The sequence below is a fragment of the Hemiscyllium ocellatum genome, chromosome 25 (assembly GCF_020745735.1).
Source record: "Hemiscyllium ocellatum isolate sHemOce1 chromosome 25, sHemOce1.pat.X.cur, whole genome shotgun sequence".
NCBI classification, from domain to species: Eukaryota; Metazoa; Chordata; class Chondrichthyes; order Orectolobiformes; family Hemiscylliidae; genus Hemiscyllium; species Hemiscyllium ocellatum.
This window is the reverse complement of record NC_083425.1, coordinates 45,176,519-45,191,864: the sequence shown is the minus strand read 5'-3', so window position 1 is coordinate 45,191,864 and position 15,346 is coordinate 45,176,519. Positions and strand designations below refer to the sequence as shown.

The following is a 15,346-nucleotide window of genomic DNA, read 5'->3' as shown; positions in this document are numbered from 1 at the left end:
ATAAGCTATATTACTCTCAGTCAGGAGCCCCATGTTCAAGTCCCCCCGATCAAGAAATGTGTAATAACACCTTTGAACAGGTTGATTATAAAAACAGGTTAGATTGTTTTTTTTTAGAAAGCAGACGCAGGAGGGCTCTTGTTGCATATTGTAGTGGCCCTATCTCTCAACCCAGAGACCTGGGCTCAAGTTCCACCTGCTCTAGAGATGTATCATGAAATCTCTGAACAGGCTGATTAAGGGAAAACAGAACAAAATATTTTAAAAAGACTCAGGTTGGCTCAGGAACAGGCTCTTGCGATGCAATTGTAGTACCAATGCCTCTGAGCCAGGAGACCAGCCTTCAAGTTCCACCTGCTCCAGAATAGTGTGTCATAGCATTTCTGACCAGATTGATTGAAAAAAAAAGCATATTCAGTTCCCCCTCTAACTTGGTTTAGATTCTTCCTGATCTCCCTACCCTACCCACTTCACTTTGGATGGCTCGGATTGCCCATAAATGGTCTTTGCTTGGAAATATTTCATTGGCTACACCTACGTTGTTTTGGTGGTGGTTTGTGTTTAAAAAGGAGAGAAACAGAAAGAAACAGATTCAGTGATTTCAGTGGTGGGAAAGCCACTCAATAACATGTTAAAAAAACAGCCCTGGATGCAGGAAAGCTGAGTGGTACTGTTGTTAGAGTGTTGGTCCACAGACACAAGAAATGCTGTGTTCAAAAAAGGTTATTCTGGCACACTGGTAGCACTCCTACCTCTGAGCCAAAAGGCCGAGGTTCAGGCTTTTGTGATGCAGTGGTAGTGTCCTTACCGCAGGGCCAGGAGGCCTGGGTTCAAGTCCCGCTGGCTCCAGACACGTGTCACAATGCACCTGACAGGTTAATTTAAAACAAAAATAAAGCAGATACAAGATGGTGAGAAATCCATTGTGTGTAAGAACACTTCTGGATATGTTGAAAAAAAGCAAACGCAAGTATGGGTCTGCAGAACAGTCTATTCTGGGCTGGGATTAATCTATGTACACCAAGAGTAATAGCTCTACTTTGGTATTCAACAATAAACCAATGTTCCTTACCAGTTGGGTTTCCTGAGTAATAAAAAGATAGGTAAATTTTTGTTAAATGAAAAGGTATTAGGGGATAGGCAGGTATATGAAAATAGAAACGGATTAGCAATGACCTTACTGAATGGTGGAACAGGATCAAGGGACTGAATGGTCTATTCCTGTTGCTATATTCTTGCATTCCAAAATTTAAAGGACAGAATCAAATCAAGACCTCAAATGATATTTTTACAATATGGTAAGTGCTTTTTCTTCACTATGGCCACAAAATTCAAATCAAATATTTGCCACCAGTGTACTCTTCCTGGATAAAGCATTTGCTTATTTTAAAATGGTGTTCAAGGCTCAAAAGGAGCTTACAAAGTTTGAACCTAGTCCTTGTAGAGGCAGATCCAAGATGCCACCATCAAGTTCACAGATGGTCAAATCTACAAGAAAGACTACAAAATTGGGCTGCTGCAGTAGAGATGTTACACTGAAATTGAATGTTAACTGATTAGTACAAAGCAGAAACACACACTTAGACAACTAGTTTCAGCAAAGAATGAGAAACAGTTCACATTGACGGCCCAGAAAAGGCACTGCTAATCACGAGGGTAAAAAAAATTAAGATAATGGAGAATAAAATCATTTCATAGCCTTATGCTGCAAGTTAAAGTTGCTAAGATACATGGCAAAAAGTTGTTCCACAGAATTTAGCAAGCAGCTCTTGTAATTGCTTACTTTCACAGCCATAACCTGTCCGCTTGGGTTGTGGATCATTTTGTTCACAGAACCATAGGCTCCACGTCCTATTTCCCCAAGGTCCTTTAGATCATCTGCTGTGAAGTCATACAACTGTTCTGGAGAGATTTTCAATTTCCCTGAAGACTCAATGCTGTGAGTCCGCAGCCTTTCTCTGTAACAGGATTTTAAGAATGACCATTAGAAATGGAAAAATGGCATTTATAATCAGTTACACTCCAAATCACTGTTATATACATACTTGACTGTGGCTGCAGTCATTAAAAGTGTTATTTCAATATAACCCCTTATTTACCTGCAAAGCACTGCCATTGTAACATTTAGAAACCCATGTGTCACAGACATATGACAACATCTTTACCACTTCTCCAGAAGATACTAACTCATTCAGATTTTGGTTTCATGGGCAGATATCAACAGCTACCTCTAATCAATGGCAGTCAAGTGTGGTGGAAAAGCACAGCAGGTCAGGCAGCATCTGGGGAGCAGGTGAATGGACGTTCCGGGCAAAGGCCCTTCATGATGAAGGGCTTTTGTCCGAAACATAGATTCTCCTGCTCCTCGGATGCTGCCTGACCTGCTTATGCTTTTCCAGCACCATACACTCGACTCTAATCTCCAGCATCTGCAGTCCTCATTTTGTCTAACTAATAGCAACCTAATAGAATTGGCTATTGTATTAAGCAGACATGATGATTTGATATCAAACCTGCTCTTCTCAGCAGCAGAAACATCACGTCCTCATTTCTAATGGGGAGAAAGTGGACTCCAAACTCTGTGCAATGAATTAAAAGTTTAAAATTGCAACTTTTAGATTTTACATTGCTTGGTGTCACATTTATATGTTAAGCACTCAATGGAACTGCTTGAGATCATTTTAAATTAGGAATACACTTCAGAGGGAATAAATTACAATACGTTATATAGTTGAAATGCAATGTTACAGCAATAGAAGAAAATAAAAGTTGCCATTATCACTCATCCAATAGGGAGGCTATTTCTAAATGTCTCGTGAAAGTAGACAGAACTAGCAAATAGTCAGCTGATCTCTGTTGCATTAGAACTAAATTTGAGCTCCACAGATGAATTTTGGCATTGTCTACAATTTTCTATTAGTATTCACAGAAATGATCTGAATCAATTTGATCACATTGCCAGCCAAAATAATCTCACTGTGATAGAACAGATTTATAAATGAACAAATCGATGTTTCACTCCCCCACCAACAGTTTTACATGTCACCTGAGTTACCAAAGCTTGACGGTGAACACGTTATTTCATAAAAAGCCCTTCGAGATGGAGGAATGTGGGAGACTGTTTTTACATACCTTTCATCTTGAAACATAGATAATGGAATACTTAATAGCTAGAATTCTGGAAATTGCATTTCCTTCATAAAATGTCGCAAAAGATCATGTTTGATGAGACAGTACTTTGCATATTAAATGAAAGAAAAAAAAACTCCTTCCAATGAACGGCAAATAGTAACAATGAAATGCAATTAATACCAAATGATACATGGAATCTCAAACTGAATTCTTCAATTTTGCTTTAATTATTCAATTTTCTGTAAACAGGTATCAAATGAAATGCCTTATAGGAGTTTACCGAGCTGATAATTTTTTTCAAGATTGAAACCTCAGGTTTTAGTTCAACTGGTTTTTAAGTTTTAAGCAAATTAAAAACCAATTGAACTAAAAGAAAATGCATGAAGTTGCTCTCTGCCTTGCAAATGGCAACCACAAACAAATCCATTAATCAAATTCCAAAAACAGAACAAAACTCAACTCGAAATATTACCACACTCTGCAGAGAATTAGATGCTAATCACTACCAAGCTATTCTAAGTAAATGCAATGACAATTATGACAGCAAAAGCAATCAATTTTAAACCCATCTACACCGGTTATAAAGTTACAGGTTAAAATTATTTGGGATGTTTCTGCCATTGATCCAGTTCCCCAAAATAATAATGCAAATTACTGAACTTGCTAGTCACAGTTTATCCTTAAGTTTACTGGGGAAAATTACGATTGTCAGCACCACTTGTAGTCCAATGTCTTTTCCCATGTGAAAGCTGAAAGAAATGCTGTAACAAATACTTTGAATTAAGCATATATTTCAGGTGAAACAATAATTTATACATTTTTTCAAACAAGTGTAGTAACTGAATAAGATATCTTTCATGAAGCAAAGCAAAATTTCCTTTTTATAAGTCCATACTGAAGTATCAAGAGATGCAAACTATTAGACTATACCCAAGGCATCAGTCAATGCTGACGCAACCACTTCATCCATCAGATGCAGCTGCATGAAAATCTAACATACAAAACAAGTATTTCACATCTCCCAAAATAACTACAGATCTATTTTAATGATTTCCCAACAGTTGTGTTACAGGTTATTGCATCAGGTAGAACATCCACATTAGGATACCCTGTGTGCACCTCAAAAGCACAACACCTCTTGCATAGATTGAGGAAGGGAACATGCCAAAATTTAGCAATGCTCTTTTTACACAAAGCTATTTTGGTCAGGTTTGAAATGAGCTTTGAACTTGTTAATGTGCACAACAATTTAACAAAAAGATTGCTCAGTGCAACAAAGCAATATAGTGCATTCCAATTATGTTTTTCCTAAAAATTACAACGTAGAACTTCAATTTTTAAAAAAGATTTTACCTTAAGTTTGGTATTCAATTGTCCCTAGACAGCTACTGTTTTTAATAAGTTTTTTCACTCATTTAACATTTTGTGCTAAACATAATCAGTATTGCATTTCACAGGTACAAAGACTGAAATAGGACATGTTGTTTTGCAAATATTCAAAAGAGTAAAGCCAAACAAGAACCACAGAATTTTTAAGTTAGACCGACAGAGTAAGTAATATTTGGACTAGGTTACTTCTTTTAAAGATTTCAAGGCCCAGACTCAAACACTGTCCATATTTGGCACTCAAAGTAGTAAATGCTTTTGTGACCTGATTATTTAAATTACTCTCCAATTTATTGTCTTGCCCCTGTGATTTGCTGAACTTTTCCAAGTCTTCACTGAAGCACTATCAGTTGGCCAGTTGGACGGGTGAGGCAATTTTTCTTTGATGCAATACCACGTGCATTATTAGCTTTGTCAAGCTCCACTATAAATTTTAACAAATGGAATTCAAGATCTAAACATCAGTCGAAGATTCAACTGGTGAAACTACTTTTTACTTCAAGATTATCAATTGGTTTATAGAGATGGAAACGGGACAAACCTAGTTGGTTAAAATCGCTATCAGTTACTGATGGAGTTTACGTGACAAGTGGCATTACCTTGGAATAAAACCATCCCAAAAATGAAATGAGAAAGGATAAACATTTCAGAAACAAGATTCATTTTTTTTGAGATCCTGGTTCAAATGCAACTCAACTTGTTTGAAGAAAAATTCTTATTTTGAAAGCAAAGTGTTAATTTCTCAATCCAAATATGGATAGATAAAATGTACAACATAAATCAAACCTTTGTGCCACAAGGGTACAAAGACAATCAGGGGAGAAATCAAACTCAATGCTTTACTTTGGTCCAAGATTACAGTACAAAGCACAATGAAAAATGAAGTAAAACATATCTGAAGGACACATTATTGGATGTTGGAATTCAATTCTGCAGTACTGATATTGTTGACCTCAATTGATTACCCTCAAACAAAAGTGGTTGCATTATGAGAAAAGGTCCAACTTCCTTGTGCCTTGTCACAGTTTAAGAGGATAACACAGATGGTGTTCACCTTTGTCACAGACAGAATGAATGTTGCAGAGTAGTTAACAATGAAAATCATTAAGCCCTATGGCTTCAAATGGAATTCTTCAGAAATACAGAGTGCTTTGCTTTGTTACAAAGACCCAAATCAAGAAAGATAAGTGATTCTATAGCTGTACATCTAATCACCAAGAATGTCAGTGAAAAGATGAGGGGACTTCAAATATACATTTGGATGAAAGGCATTTGGAACACATACATCAGAGTTGCGACACCCCAGAAATCTTGGCAGACCTGATCAACGTCTGCTCCTCAACTCAATATGAAAGACTAGTGCTCGGGAAGATATTTCAAATTGTTCAGAATAAGCCACAGTTGGTATTTAATTTGGACGTAGGGAAATATCTCAATGATTCAGATCACCTCATCCTCCTTAAATGGGCTAATATCCTCCATCAAAAGGAATGGATCAAGAGTTAAACAAAGATTTGTCAAAACACATGATTTTCTGACTTGCTTTTGCCGACAAGTTCGGTCCTTAGCAAACTATGAATTCTTTACATTGGTTTCCACTTTGTTCATACATTGTAAACCATGCGTCTTTGGTTTTTATCTTGTTGTAACTCATCAAACTGGAACAAATTTGTTGTGCTATCAAGCTTTCCTATCATGTTCAAGAATTTGACTTGAAGCAAGGTTTATTTCAATTAGAAAGGATCTTACACTTATTTCATTTCCTTGACCACCACCTGGACTTATTTCCGAGGCAATCTGAAAGACTGGAGTGCACAGTCTAACACATATTTGCTAAACATACACTCTTGCAAACACTCCACCCTTAAATATATATGATAACTGACCAGTTTTCATTATTCTAACTGGTTTTCTATTTTTAATGTTACCACTATTTTGATGTAGCTGAAAGGACCGAGATAACATGCAAATATGGCAAAGTCAACCAATTGGTTATCTCTGTCAACACGGAGATAATCCATTTTTCCACAGACTATAACAGCAATATTTTAAAATTTGCAGTTGATTCAAAGGTACATGAGAAGATGTGTCAGAGGAAAATGCAAAACAGCTTCAGAAAAGTAGGACAGGATTGAGATGGAAAAGACCAGCCTCCAGCAGGTACACCGGGTAGGAAGCTCAATAAAAAGTGGGATTGGGCAACTGGGAACTTTACTGACAATGGTTCACCAGCAATTAGCAAAGCTGTCTTTTGGAGGATGTCAAACGAAACACAAGATGAAGCATTTTATCTACAAAAGCATTCAGGCTCAGGATGGTGGCAAGAAAGAAGGAAAGTCAGGTGGCAGAGAAAGGTTGGGGTAGAGAAATAGTTAGCCTGAGGATCTATTTGGAAGAATGAGACATGACTATAGGAGAGACAAAAAAAGTGTGGCACGAGAAAAGTACAGGTTAGACAGCATCCGAAGAGCACAAAAGTCAACATTTTGGGCATAAGCCTTTTATCAGGAATGTTGAGGGGAAGGGGGATGAGAGATAGAGGGCGGGGATGGGGCAATTGGTGGGGATAATTGTGATTGGTGAGGTTGGTGGGGAGGGTAGAGTAGATAGGTGGGAAGGAACATGGATAGGTAGGACAAGACAGGTCAAGAAGGCAGTGCCAACTTCAAGGTTTGGATCTGAGATGAGGTGGTGGCGGGGGGGGGGGGGGGGGGGGGGGGGGAGGCAAGAGATTTGGAAATTAATGAAATCAATGTTAATGGCATGTGATTGTGGGGTGCTGAGGTGGAAGATGAGGCGTTCTTCCTGCAATTGGCAGGTGGCTTTGATTTGGCGTTGGAGGCAGCCTAGGATTAAGTGTGTCCTTGGGGGAGTGGGACTGGGAGTTGAAGATGTCAGCCACAGTGCGGTGGGGTTGGTTTGGTGCACGTCCCAGAGATGTTCCCTGAACCGCTCAGTGAGGTATTGTCCTATAACCTTCACGTAGAAGAGACTACATCGAGAGCAACAGTACTTGAGATGGGTGAACATTCAGGAAAGTCTCCGCTGGATGTAAAAAGATCCTTTGTGGCCTTGGATGGAGGTGTGGGGGAGATGTGGCTGCAGGTTTTTCACCTCGCACTGCAGCAACGGAAGGTGACAGGTGTGGAGGATGTGGGACTAAAGGGATTTGCGGAGGGAATAGTCTCTGCAGAACTCAGGCAGAGTGAGGAGGGAAATATATCTTAGGTGGGATCTGACTGTAGGAGGCAGAAGTGGTGGAGGATAATGCGCTGAATCTGGAGATTTTTGGGGTGGAAGATGCAGACCGGATTTTTGGTGGAGGGGGTGGTGTCATCCTTGTTGCAGATGCATAGACTGGGGTTGGAGGGTGGAGGCACAGAAAGTGGAGGAGATGCGCTGGCGAACATGGTTGACCACATGGGAGGGAAATTGCAATCGTTGAAATAGGAGGACATCTGGGATGGCCTGGAGCAGATATGGCATCGGCAGATGATTTGGGAGAAAGGGATTGCATTTTTACAGGAGGGATGGTGGGAGGCAGTTTAGTCAAGGTAGCTGCGGAAGTTGGTGGGTTTGAAATAGATGTCAGTTTTGAGTTGGTCGCTGGAGATGGAAAAGAAAATAAATTTTAAAAGTTTACAAAGTTACAGACGCAGGCTCAGAGCAAATGTGCACACAGGAACATATGACTTAGCATAGCGAGTTTTGAGAAGATTTGTAGCTATGGTTGTGGTTTTGGATGTCGATTTGCTTGCTGAGCTGAAAGGTTCATTTCCTGAAGTTTCGTTACCTTACTAGGTAACATCTTCAGTGGACCTAGGTGAGGCAATGCTGAAAATTCCTGCCTTCTATTTATAGGTTTGGGTTTCTTTGGGTTGGTGATATCATTTCCTGTTAAGTCACTTCCTGTTCCTTTTCTCGGGGATGGTAGAAGGGGTCTAACTTGATGTGTTTGTTGATAGCACTCCAGTCAGAACTCTATGCTTCTAGGAGTTCTCGTGCATGTCTTTGTTTGTCTTATCCTAGAATGGATGTGTTGTCCCAGTCAAAGGGGTGTCCTTCCTCATATGTATGTGAGGATAGTAGTGAGGGCGGGTCATGTCTTTTTGTGGCTTGTTGGTGTTCATGTATCCCGGTGGCTAGTTTTCTGCCCGTTTGTCCAATGTAGTGTTTGTGACAGTCCTTGCACGGTATTTTGTACATGATGTTGGTTTTGCTCATTGTACGGGGTCTTTCAAGTTCATTAGCTGCTGTTCTAGTTGGTGGGTTTGTGGGCTACCATGATGCCAAGGGGTCTGAGCAGTCTGGCAGTCATTTCCGAGATGTCTTTGATGTAGGGGAGAGTGGCTAGGGTTTCGAGACGTGTTTTGTCTGCTTGTTTGGGTTAGTTCCTGAGAAATTGGTGGACTGTGTCCATTGGGTACCCATTGTTTTTGAATACACGGTATAGGTGATTTTCCTCTGCTCTGCGTAGTTCCTCTGTGCTGCAGTATGTGTTGGCTCGTTGAAATAATGTTCTGATGCAGCTTTGTTTGAGTCATAGAATCATAGAGATGTACAGCATGGAAACTACCCTTCGGTCCAACCCATCCATGCCGATCAGATATTCCAACCCAATCTAGTCCCACCTGCCAGCACCCAGCCCATATCCCTCCAAATCCTTCCCATTCATATACCCATCCAAATGCCTCAAAATGTTGCAATTGTACCAGCCTCCACCACATCCTCTGGCAGCGCTTTCCATATACTTACCACCCTCTGCGTGAAAACATTGCCCCTTTAGGTCTCTTTTATATCTTTCTCCTCTCACCCAAACCTATGCCCTCTAGCTTTGGACTCCCCCGACCCCAGGTAAAAGACTTTGTCTATTTATCCTATCCATGCCCCTCAATTTTGTAAGCCTATATAAGGTCACCCCGCAGCCTTCGACGCTGCAGGGAAATCAACCCCAGCCTGTTCAGCCTCTCCCTGTAGCTCAGATCCTCCAACCCTGGCAACATCCTTGTAAAATCTTTTCTGAACCCGTTCAAGTTTCACAACATCTTTTCAATAGGAAGGAGATCAGAATTGCACAAAATATTCCAACAGTGGCCTAACCAATGCCCTGTACAGCTGCAACATGACCTCCCAACTCCTGTACTCAATACTCTGACCAATAAAGGAAAGCATACCAAACGCCTCCTTCACTATCCTATCTACCTGCGACTCCACTTTCAAGGAGCTATGAACCTGCAGTCCAAGGTCTCTTTGTTCAGCAACACTCCCTAGGGCCTTTCCATTAAGTGTATAAGTCCTGCTAAGATTTGCTTTCCCAAAATGCAGCACCTCATATTTATCTGAATTAAACTCCATCTGCCACTTCTCAGCCCATTGGCCCATCTGGTCCAGATCTTGTTGCAATCTGAGGTGACCCTCTTCGCTGTCCACTACACCTCCAATTTTGGTGTCATCTACAAACTTACTAACTGTACCTTTTATGCTCGCATCCAAATCATTAATGTAAATGATGAAAAGTAGAGGACCCAGCACCAATCCTTGTGGCACTCCACTGGTCACAGGCCTCCAGTCTGAAATACAACCCTCCACCACCACCCTCAGTCTTCTACCTTTGAGCCAGTTCTGTATCCAAATGGCTAGTTCTCCCTGTATTCCACGAGATCTAACCTTGCTAATCAGTCTCCCATGGGGAACCTTTTCGAACGTCTTACCGAAGTCCATAGAGATCACATCTACTGCTCTGCCCTCATCAATCTTCTTTGTTACTTCTTCAAAAAACTCAATCAAGTTCATGAGACATGATTTCTCACGCACAAAGCCACGTTGACTATCCCGAATCAGTCCTTGCCTTTCCAAATACATGTACATCCTGTCCCTCAGGATTCCCTCCAACAACTTGCCCACCACCGAGGTCAGGCTCACTGGTCTATAGTTCCCTGGCTTGTCCTTACCACCCTTCTTAAACAGTGGTACCACGTTTGCCAACTTCCAGTCTTCCGGCACCTCACCTGTGACTATTGATGATACAAATATTTCAGCAAGAGGCCCAACAATCACTACTCTAGCTGCCCACAGAGTTCTCGGGTACACCTGATCAAGTCCTCGGGATTTATCCACTTTTAACTGTTTCAAGACATCCAGCACTTCCTCCTCTGTAATATGGACAGTCTGGATCTTCCATATCCTTTTCCACAGTAAATACTAATGCAAAATACTCATTTAGTATCTCCCCCATATTCTGCAGCTCCACACAAAGACCGTCTCGCTGATCTTTGAAGGGCCCTATTCTCTCCCTAGTTACCCTCCTAAGTATACTCCTACTTCCTTTATACTCTAAGGATTCACTCGATCTATCCTGTCTATACCTGACATATGTTTCCTTCTTTTTCTTAACCAAACCCTCAATTTCTTTAGTCATCCAGCATTCCCTATACCTACCAGCCTTCCCTTTCACCCTGACAGGAATATACTTTCTCTGGATTCTTGTTATCTCATTTCTGAAGGCTTCCCATTTTCCAGCCGTCCCATTACCTGCGAACATCTGCCTCCAATTAGCTTTCAAAAGTTCTTGCCTAATACCGTCAAAATTGGCCTTTCTCCAATTTAGAACTTCAACTTTTAGATCTGGTCTATCCTTTTCCATCACTATTTTAAAACAAATATAAATATGGTCGCTGGCCCCAAAGTGCTCCCCCACTGACACCAACAAGTGGCAAAAGACCCAACCCCACAACTTGAGAACAGAATCACAGCCCTAATCTAAAAACTTCAGAAATCTGGACAAATAAATAAGACACACTTCCAAAAACAATGAAACCAGATGGATCCAACACACCACGCTTCTACAGTTTACCCAAAATTCACATACCAGGAGCCCTACTTTCAGACCCATAGTCTCGCTACCTGGAACACCTGCCCTGCCTTATTTCACCAAGAGGAGGTCAGGTTTTGCACCTTTTCTAGTAGGTATATCCACTTACTGAATCAAAAAATTGTCTTGTACACACTTAACAAATTCCTCTCCATCTAAACCTTTAACACTATGGCAGTCCCAGTCTATGTTTGGAAAGTTACAATCCCCTACCATAACTACCCTATTAGTTTTACAGATAGCTGAGATGTCCTTACAAGTTTGTTTTTCAATTTCCCTCTGACTATTGGGGGGTCTATAATACAATCCCAATAAGGTGATCATCCCTTTCTTATTTCTCAGTTCCACCCAAATAACCTCCTCTCTTGCCTCCCTTTCTATCCTTCCTGTAGCATTGTATCCTGGAACATTAAGCTACCAGTCCTGTCCATCCCTGAGCCATGTTTCCATAATTGCTATGATATCCCAGTCCCATGTTCCTAACCATGCCCTGAGTTCATCTGCCTTCCCTGTTAGGCCCCTTGCATTGAAATAAATGCAGTTTAATTTATTAGTCCTACCTTGTCCCTGCCTGCCCTGACTGTTTGACTCACTTCTGTTCTCAGCTGTAAGAGTGTTGGGATGATTGCTTCTGTGCTGAAAATGTGTTGCTGGTTAAAGCACAGCAGGTTAGGCAGCATCCAAGGAACAGGAAATTCGACGTTTCGGGCCAGAGCCCTTCACCAGGAATGTTTGCTTCTGTAGCTCAATATGTGGTCTGTTTGAATTGTTTATCTGTAGACGAGAATTTGAAGTCCCTCATTGGTTGTTCGCTCTACTGTGATATCTAGGAATGGCAGTTTGTTGTAGTTTTCCTTTTTAGTGAATTTTATGCCGGTAAGGGTATTATTGATGGTCTTGAAAGTTTCCTCTCTTGGTTTTGTTTCATGATGACATAGGTGTCATCCACGTAGCGCACCCAGAGTTTGGGTTGGATGGTTGGCAGAGCTGTTTGGTCAAGTCTCTGCATTACTGCCTCTGCTAAGGACCCCGATATCGGAAATCCCATGGGCGTTCCATTGGTTTGTAAGTTTTGTTGTTGAAAGTGAAGTGGGTGGTAAGGCATAGGTCCACTAGCTTGATGATATTCTCCTTGTTGAAGTTATTGGTGTATGTGTCTTTGGGTCTTCTAATAGTGTAGGCAGTGTTTCCTTCACCAGGTTAATGCTGATTGGAGTAAACAGGGCTGTTACAAAGAAGACCATTATTTCATCCTCTTCTATCTTAGTGTTTTTGATGGTCCTCAGGAATTCTTGGGTGGAGTGGATGGGGTGGCATGAGCCTTCTACTAAGTGTTTTAGTCTGTTGTGTAGGTCCTTGGCCAATCTGTAAAGTTGGTGTTCCAGGTAGCGAGACTATGGGTCTGAGGGTAGGGCTCCTTGTATGTGAATTTTGGGTAACCTGGAGAAGCGTGGTGTGTTGGATCCGTCTGGTTTCATTTTTTGGAAGTGCGTCTTATTTATTTGTCCAGATTTCTGAAGTTTTTAAGAGTAGGGCTGTGATTCGGTTCTCTAGTCGTGGGGTCGGGTCTTTTGCCACTTGTTGGTATCTCTAAGTGGAGGGTTAGATTTTTCAATGTAGTCTCTTCGATTTATAATGACTGTCAAGCATCCTTTGTCTGCAGGTAGGATAACAATGTTGTTTATCTTTTTTTAAAGTCTTTCCAGTGCTTTCCTTTCATGTGTATGGAGTATGTTTCCTTCCTTTTTTCTGCTTAATGTTGGTGCAACTACTTGTCTGATGGATTGTTGGGTTTCTTCTGAGAGTTGGTTGTCTTTTGGTGTTGTTTCTACTGCTGCTAACAAATCTTTCTTGACTGCATCCTGGCAGTTGTAATTTAATCCTCTTACTAAGATGGCTTTTTCAGTGTCTGTTAAAGGTCGGTCAGATAAGTTTTTTAAAGCAGGAATTTTCAGCATTGCTTCGCATGAGGTCCACTGAAGATGTTACCTATTAAGGTAACGAAATGTCTCGAAATGAACCTTTCAGCTCAGCGAGCAAACCTACATCCATAAGACTCAGCAGCCAGTCACTCATCGAATCTGATCCTCTGAACTAGATCAAAACTGATCTTCAACTTTAACAACATTTTCCTTGCACTAATCCCCAAATCCCTTAAGACCTTGAATTGTACCTTTAATGTATCTATCTTTGTCTTGAATATACTCAATGACCAAGCATCCATCGATCTCAGGGGTAGAGATTCTGAGATTAAATTCCCTATAGTATGAAAACAGGCCATTTGGCCCAACCAGTCCACACTGATCCTCCGAACAGTACTCATCCAGACCCATTCCACTACCCTATCTTTACCCCGACTAATGCACCCGACACTCTGGGCAATTTAGCATGACCAATTCACCTAACCTGCACGTTTTTGGACTGTGGTAGGAAACCAGAGCACCCGGAGGAAACTCACGCAGACACTGGGAGAATGTGCAAATTCCACACAGACAGTCGCCAGAGGCCAGAATCAAACCTGGGTCCCTGATGCTGTGAGGCAGCAGTGCTAACCACAGACCCACTGTGTCACCGTCCTAATGTTTTCACTATCAGCTCAATTTCTTGTTAGCAATGACTGGATAAGGCTCAGTTTGTCTTCAGCTCAAACTGCTATTTTAAATAGACTTTTGAAATTGGATTTCAAGGAAGGAACTCTTGTTGTTATCAGCTACCTTCCACTCAGCATATTTCAACTGAATCTTGATAAAATGATTAAATGCTATTGAAAAAATTTTGCAATCCTGGATAAGTAACCACTTAGGTTTCTGAATGATGACAACTTTACTGTCTTACTGGGGTGGTGATAGTCTTTTCCCTGGTTTAGACAGATGAATAAAATTGGCAACATTACATTTGGAATTTGACTTGGATGATCTTCAATTCCTTGCCTTTGATTGAAAAATTGCCAATGGGACGCAGTACTCAACTGCTCCCAATTCCAAAATAGTGGGTGTGGTTGCAGGAACAGAGGAAAACAATCTTGCCTTAGAATTTAAGTTAGGAGGAGAAAAAGGAATCAGCAGTTGAAAGTTGACAAATTAAAAAGATGAAAGAGGAATCAACAAAACCAAATGAGAAGTTTTTTATTTTTTAATAAAACTAGCTTTTTGGTTATTTTTGTAACAAAGCTACTTCTGAAGTTTAATCTAAAAATGCTACATGCTTCAATGGAATACCTAAATATAAATAAATTCTGGGTATCCAGAAAAGAGCTCCCTGCCTTTGCAACAATCCAAGAACACAAGCTGCAGTTATTTGCCGATGCATAAAAGGTGCCTTTAACAGACCCAATAATTAAAATATCAGGGCAAAGTATTAAGAATTAGTAAATGCAGCAGGCATGTTTCAAATCAGTTACTTGTCTACGATCGCAAAACAATGGTTACAATATAGACCCTACATTAGGGAGCATCTAGGAATTGAAAATTGAAACTATCAGCAGCTTCAAATATAAAACTACACAAAGTTTTAAACTTATGATATGCATATTTTTAAACAAACTTAGGGTCTTGAAACTTCACCCAAGGATATCACAAAACACTTCAACTGCAATATTTTAGTTTTGGCACAGCTGTCACTTGCACATAGAGTCAGAGATGTACAGCATGGAAACAGACCCTTCCTTCCAAACCATCTATGCCGATCAGATATCCCAACTGAAACTAGTCCCACCTGCCAGCGCACGGCCCATATCCCTCCGACCCTTCCCATTCATATACCCATCCAAAAGCCTCTTAAATGTTGCAATTGTACCAGTCTTCACCACTTCCTCTGGCAGCTCATTCCATACATGTACCACCCTCTGCGTGAAAAGGTTGCCCCGTGGGACCCTTTTATATCTTTCCCCTCTCACCCTAAACCTACGTCCTCTAGTTGTGGACTCCCCGACCACTGGGAAAAGACTTTGTCTATTTA

At 40.8% G+C, this 15,346-nt stretch overlaps 1 protein-coding gene across 4 annotated transcripts in view; it reads right to left on the bottom strand.

Annotated features, from left to right (window-relative positions):
• The window catches only part of map2k4a (mitogen-activated protein kinase kinase 4a), a 177,213-nt gene that overhangs the window by 55,789 nt on the left and 106,078 nt on the right, over positions 1–15,346 (bottom strand). For all 4 annotated transcript variants that reach the window (XM_060844279.1, XM_060844280.1, XM_060844281.1 and 1 more), the window contains one exon: positions 1,784–1,958. In XM_060844279.1, coding sequence (XP_060700262.1) covers positions 1,784–1,958 — 175 coding nt within the window. The remainder of the gene's footprint in view (positions 1–1,783; positions 1,959–15,346) is intronic.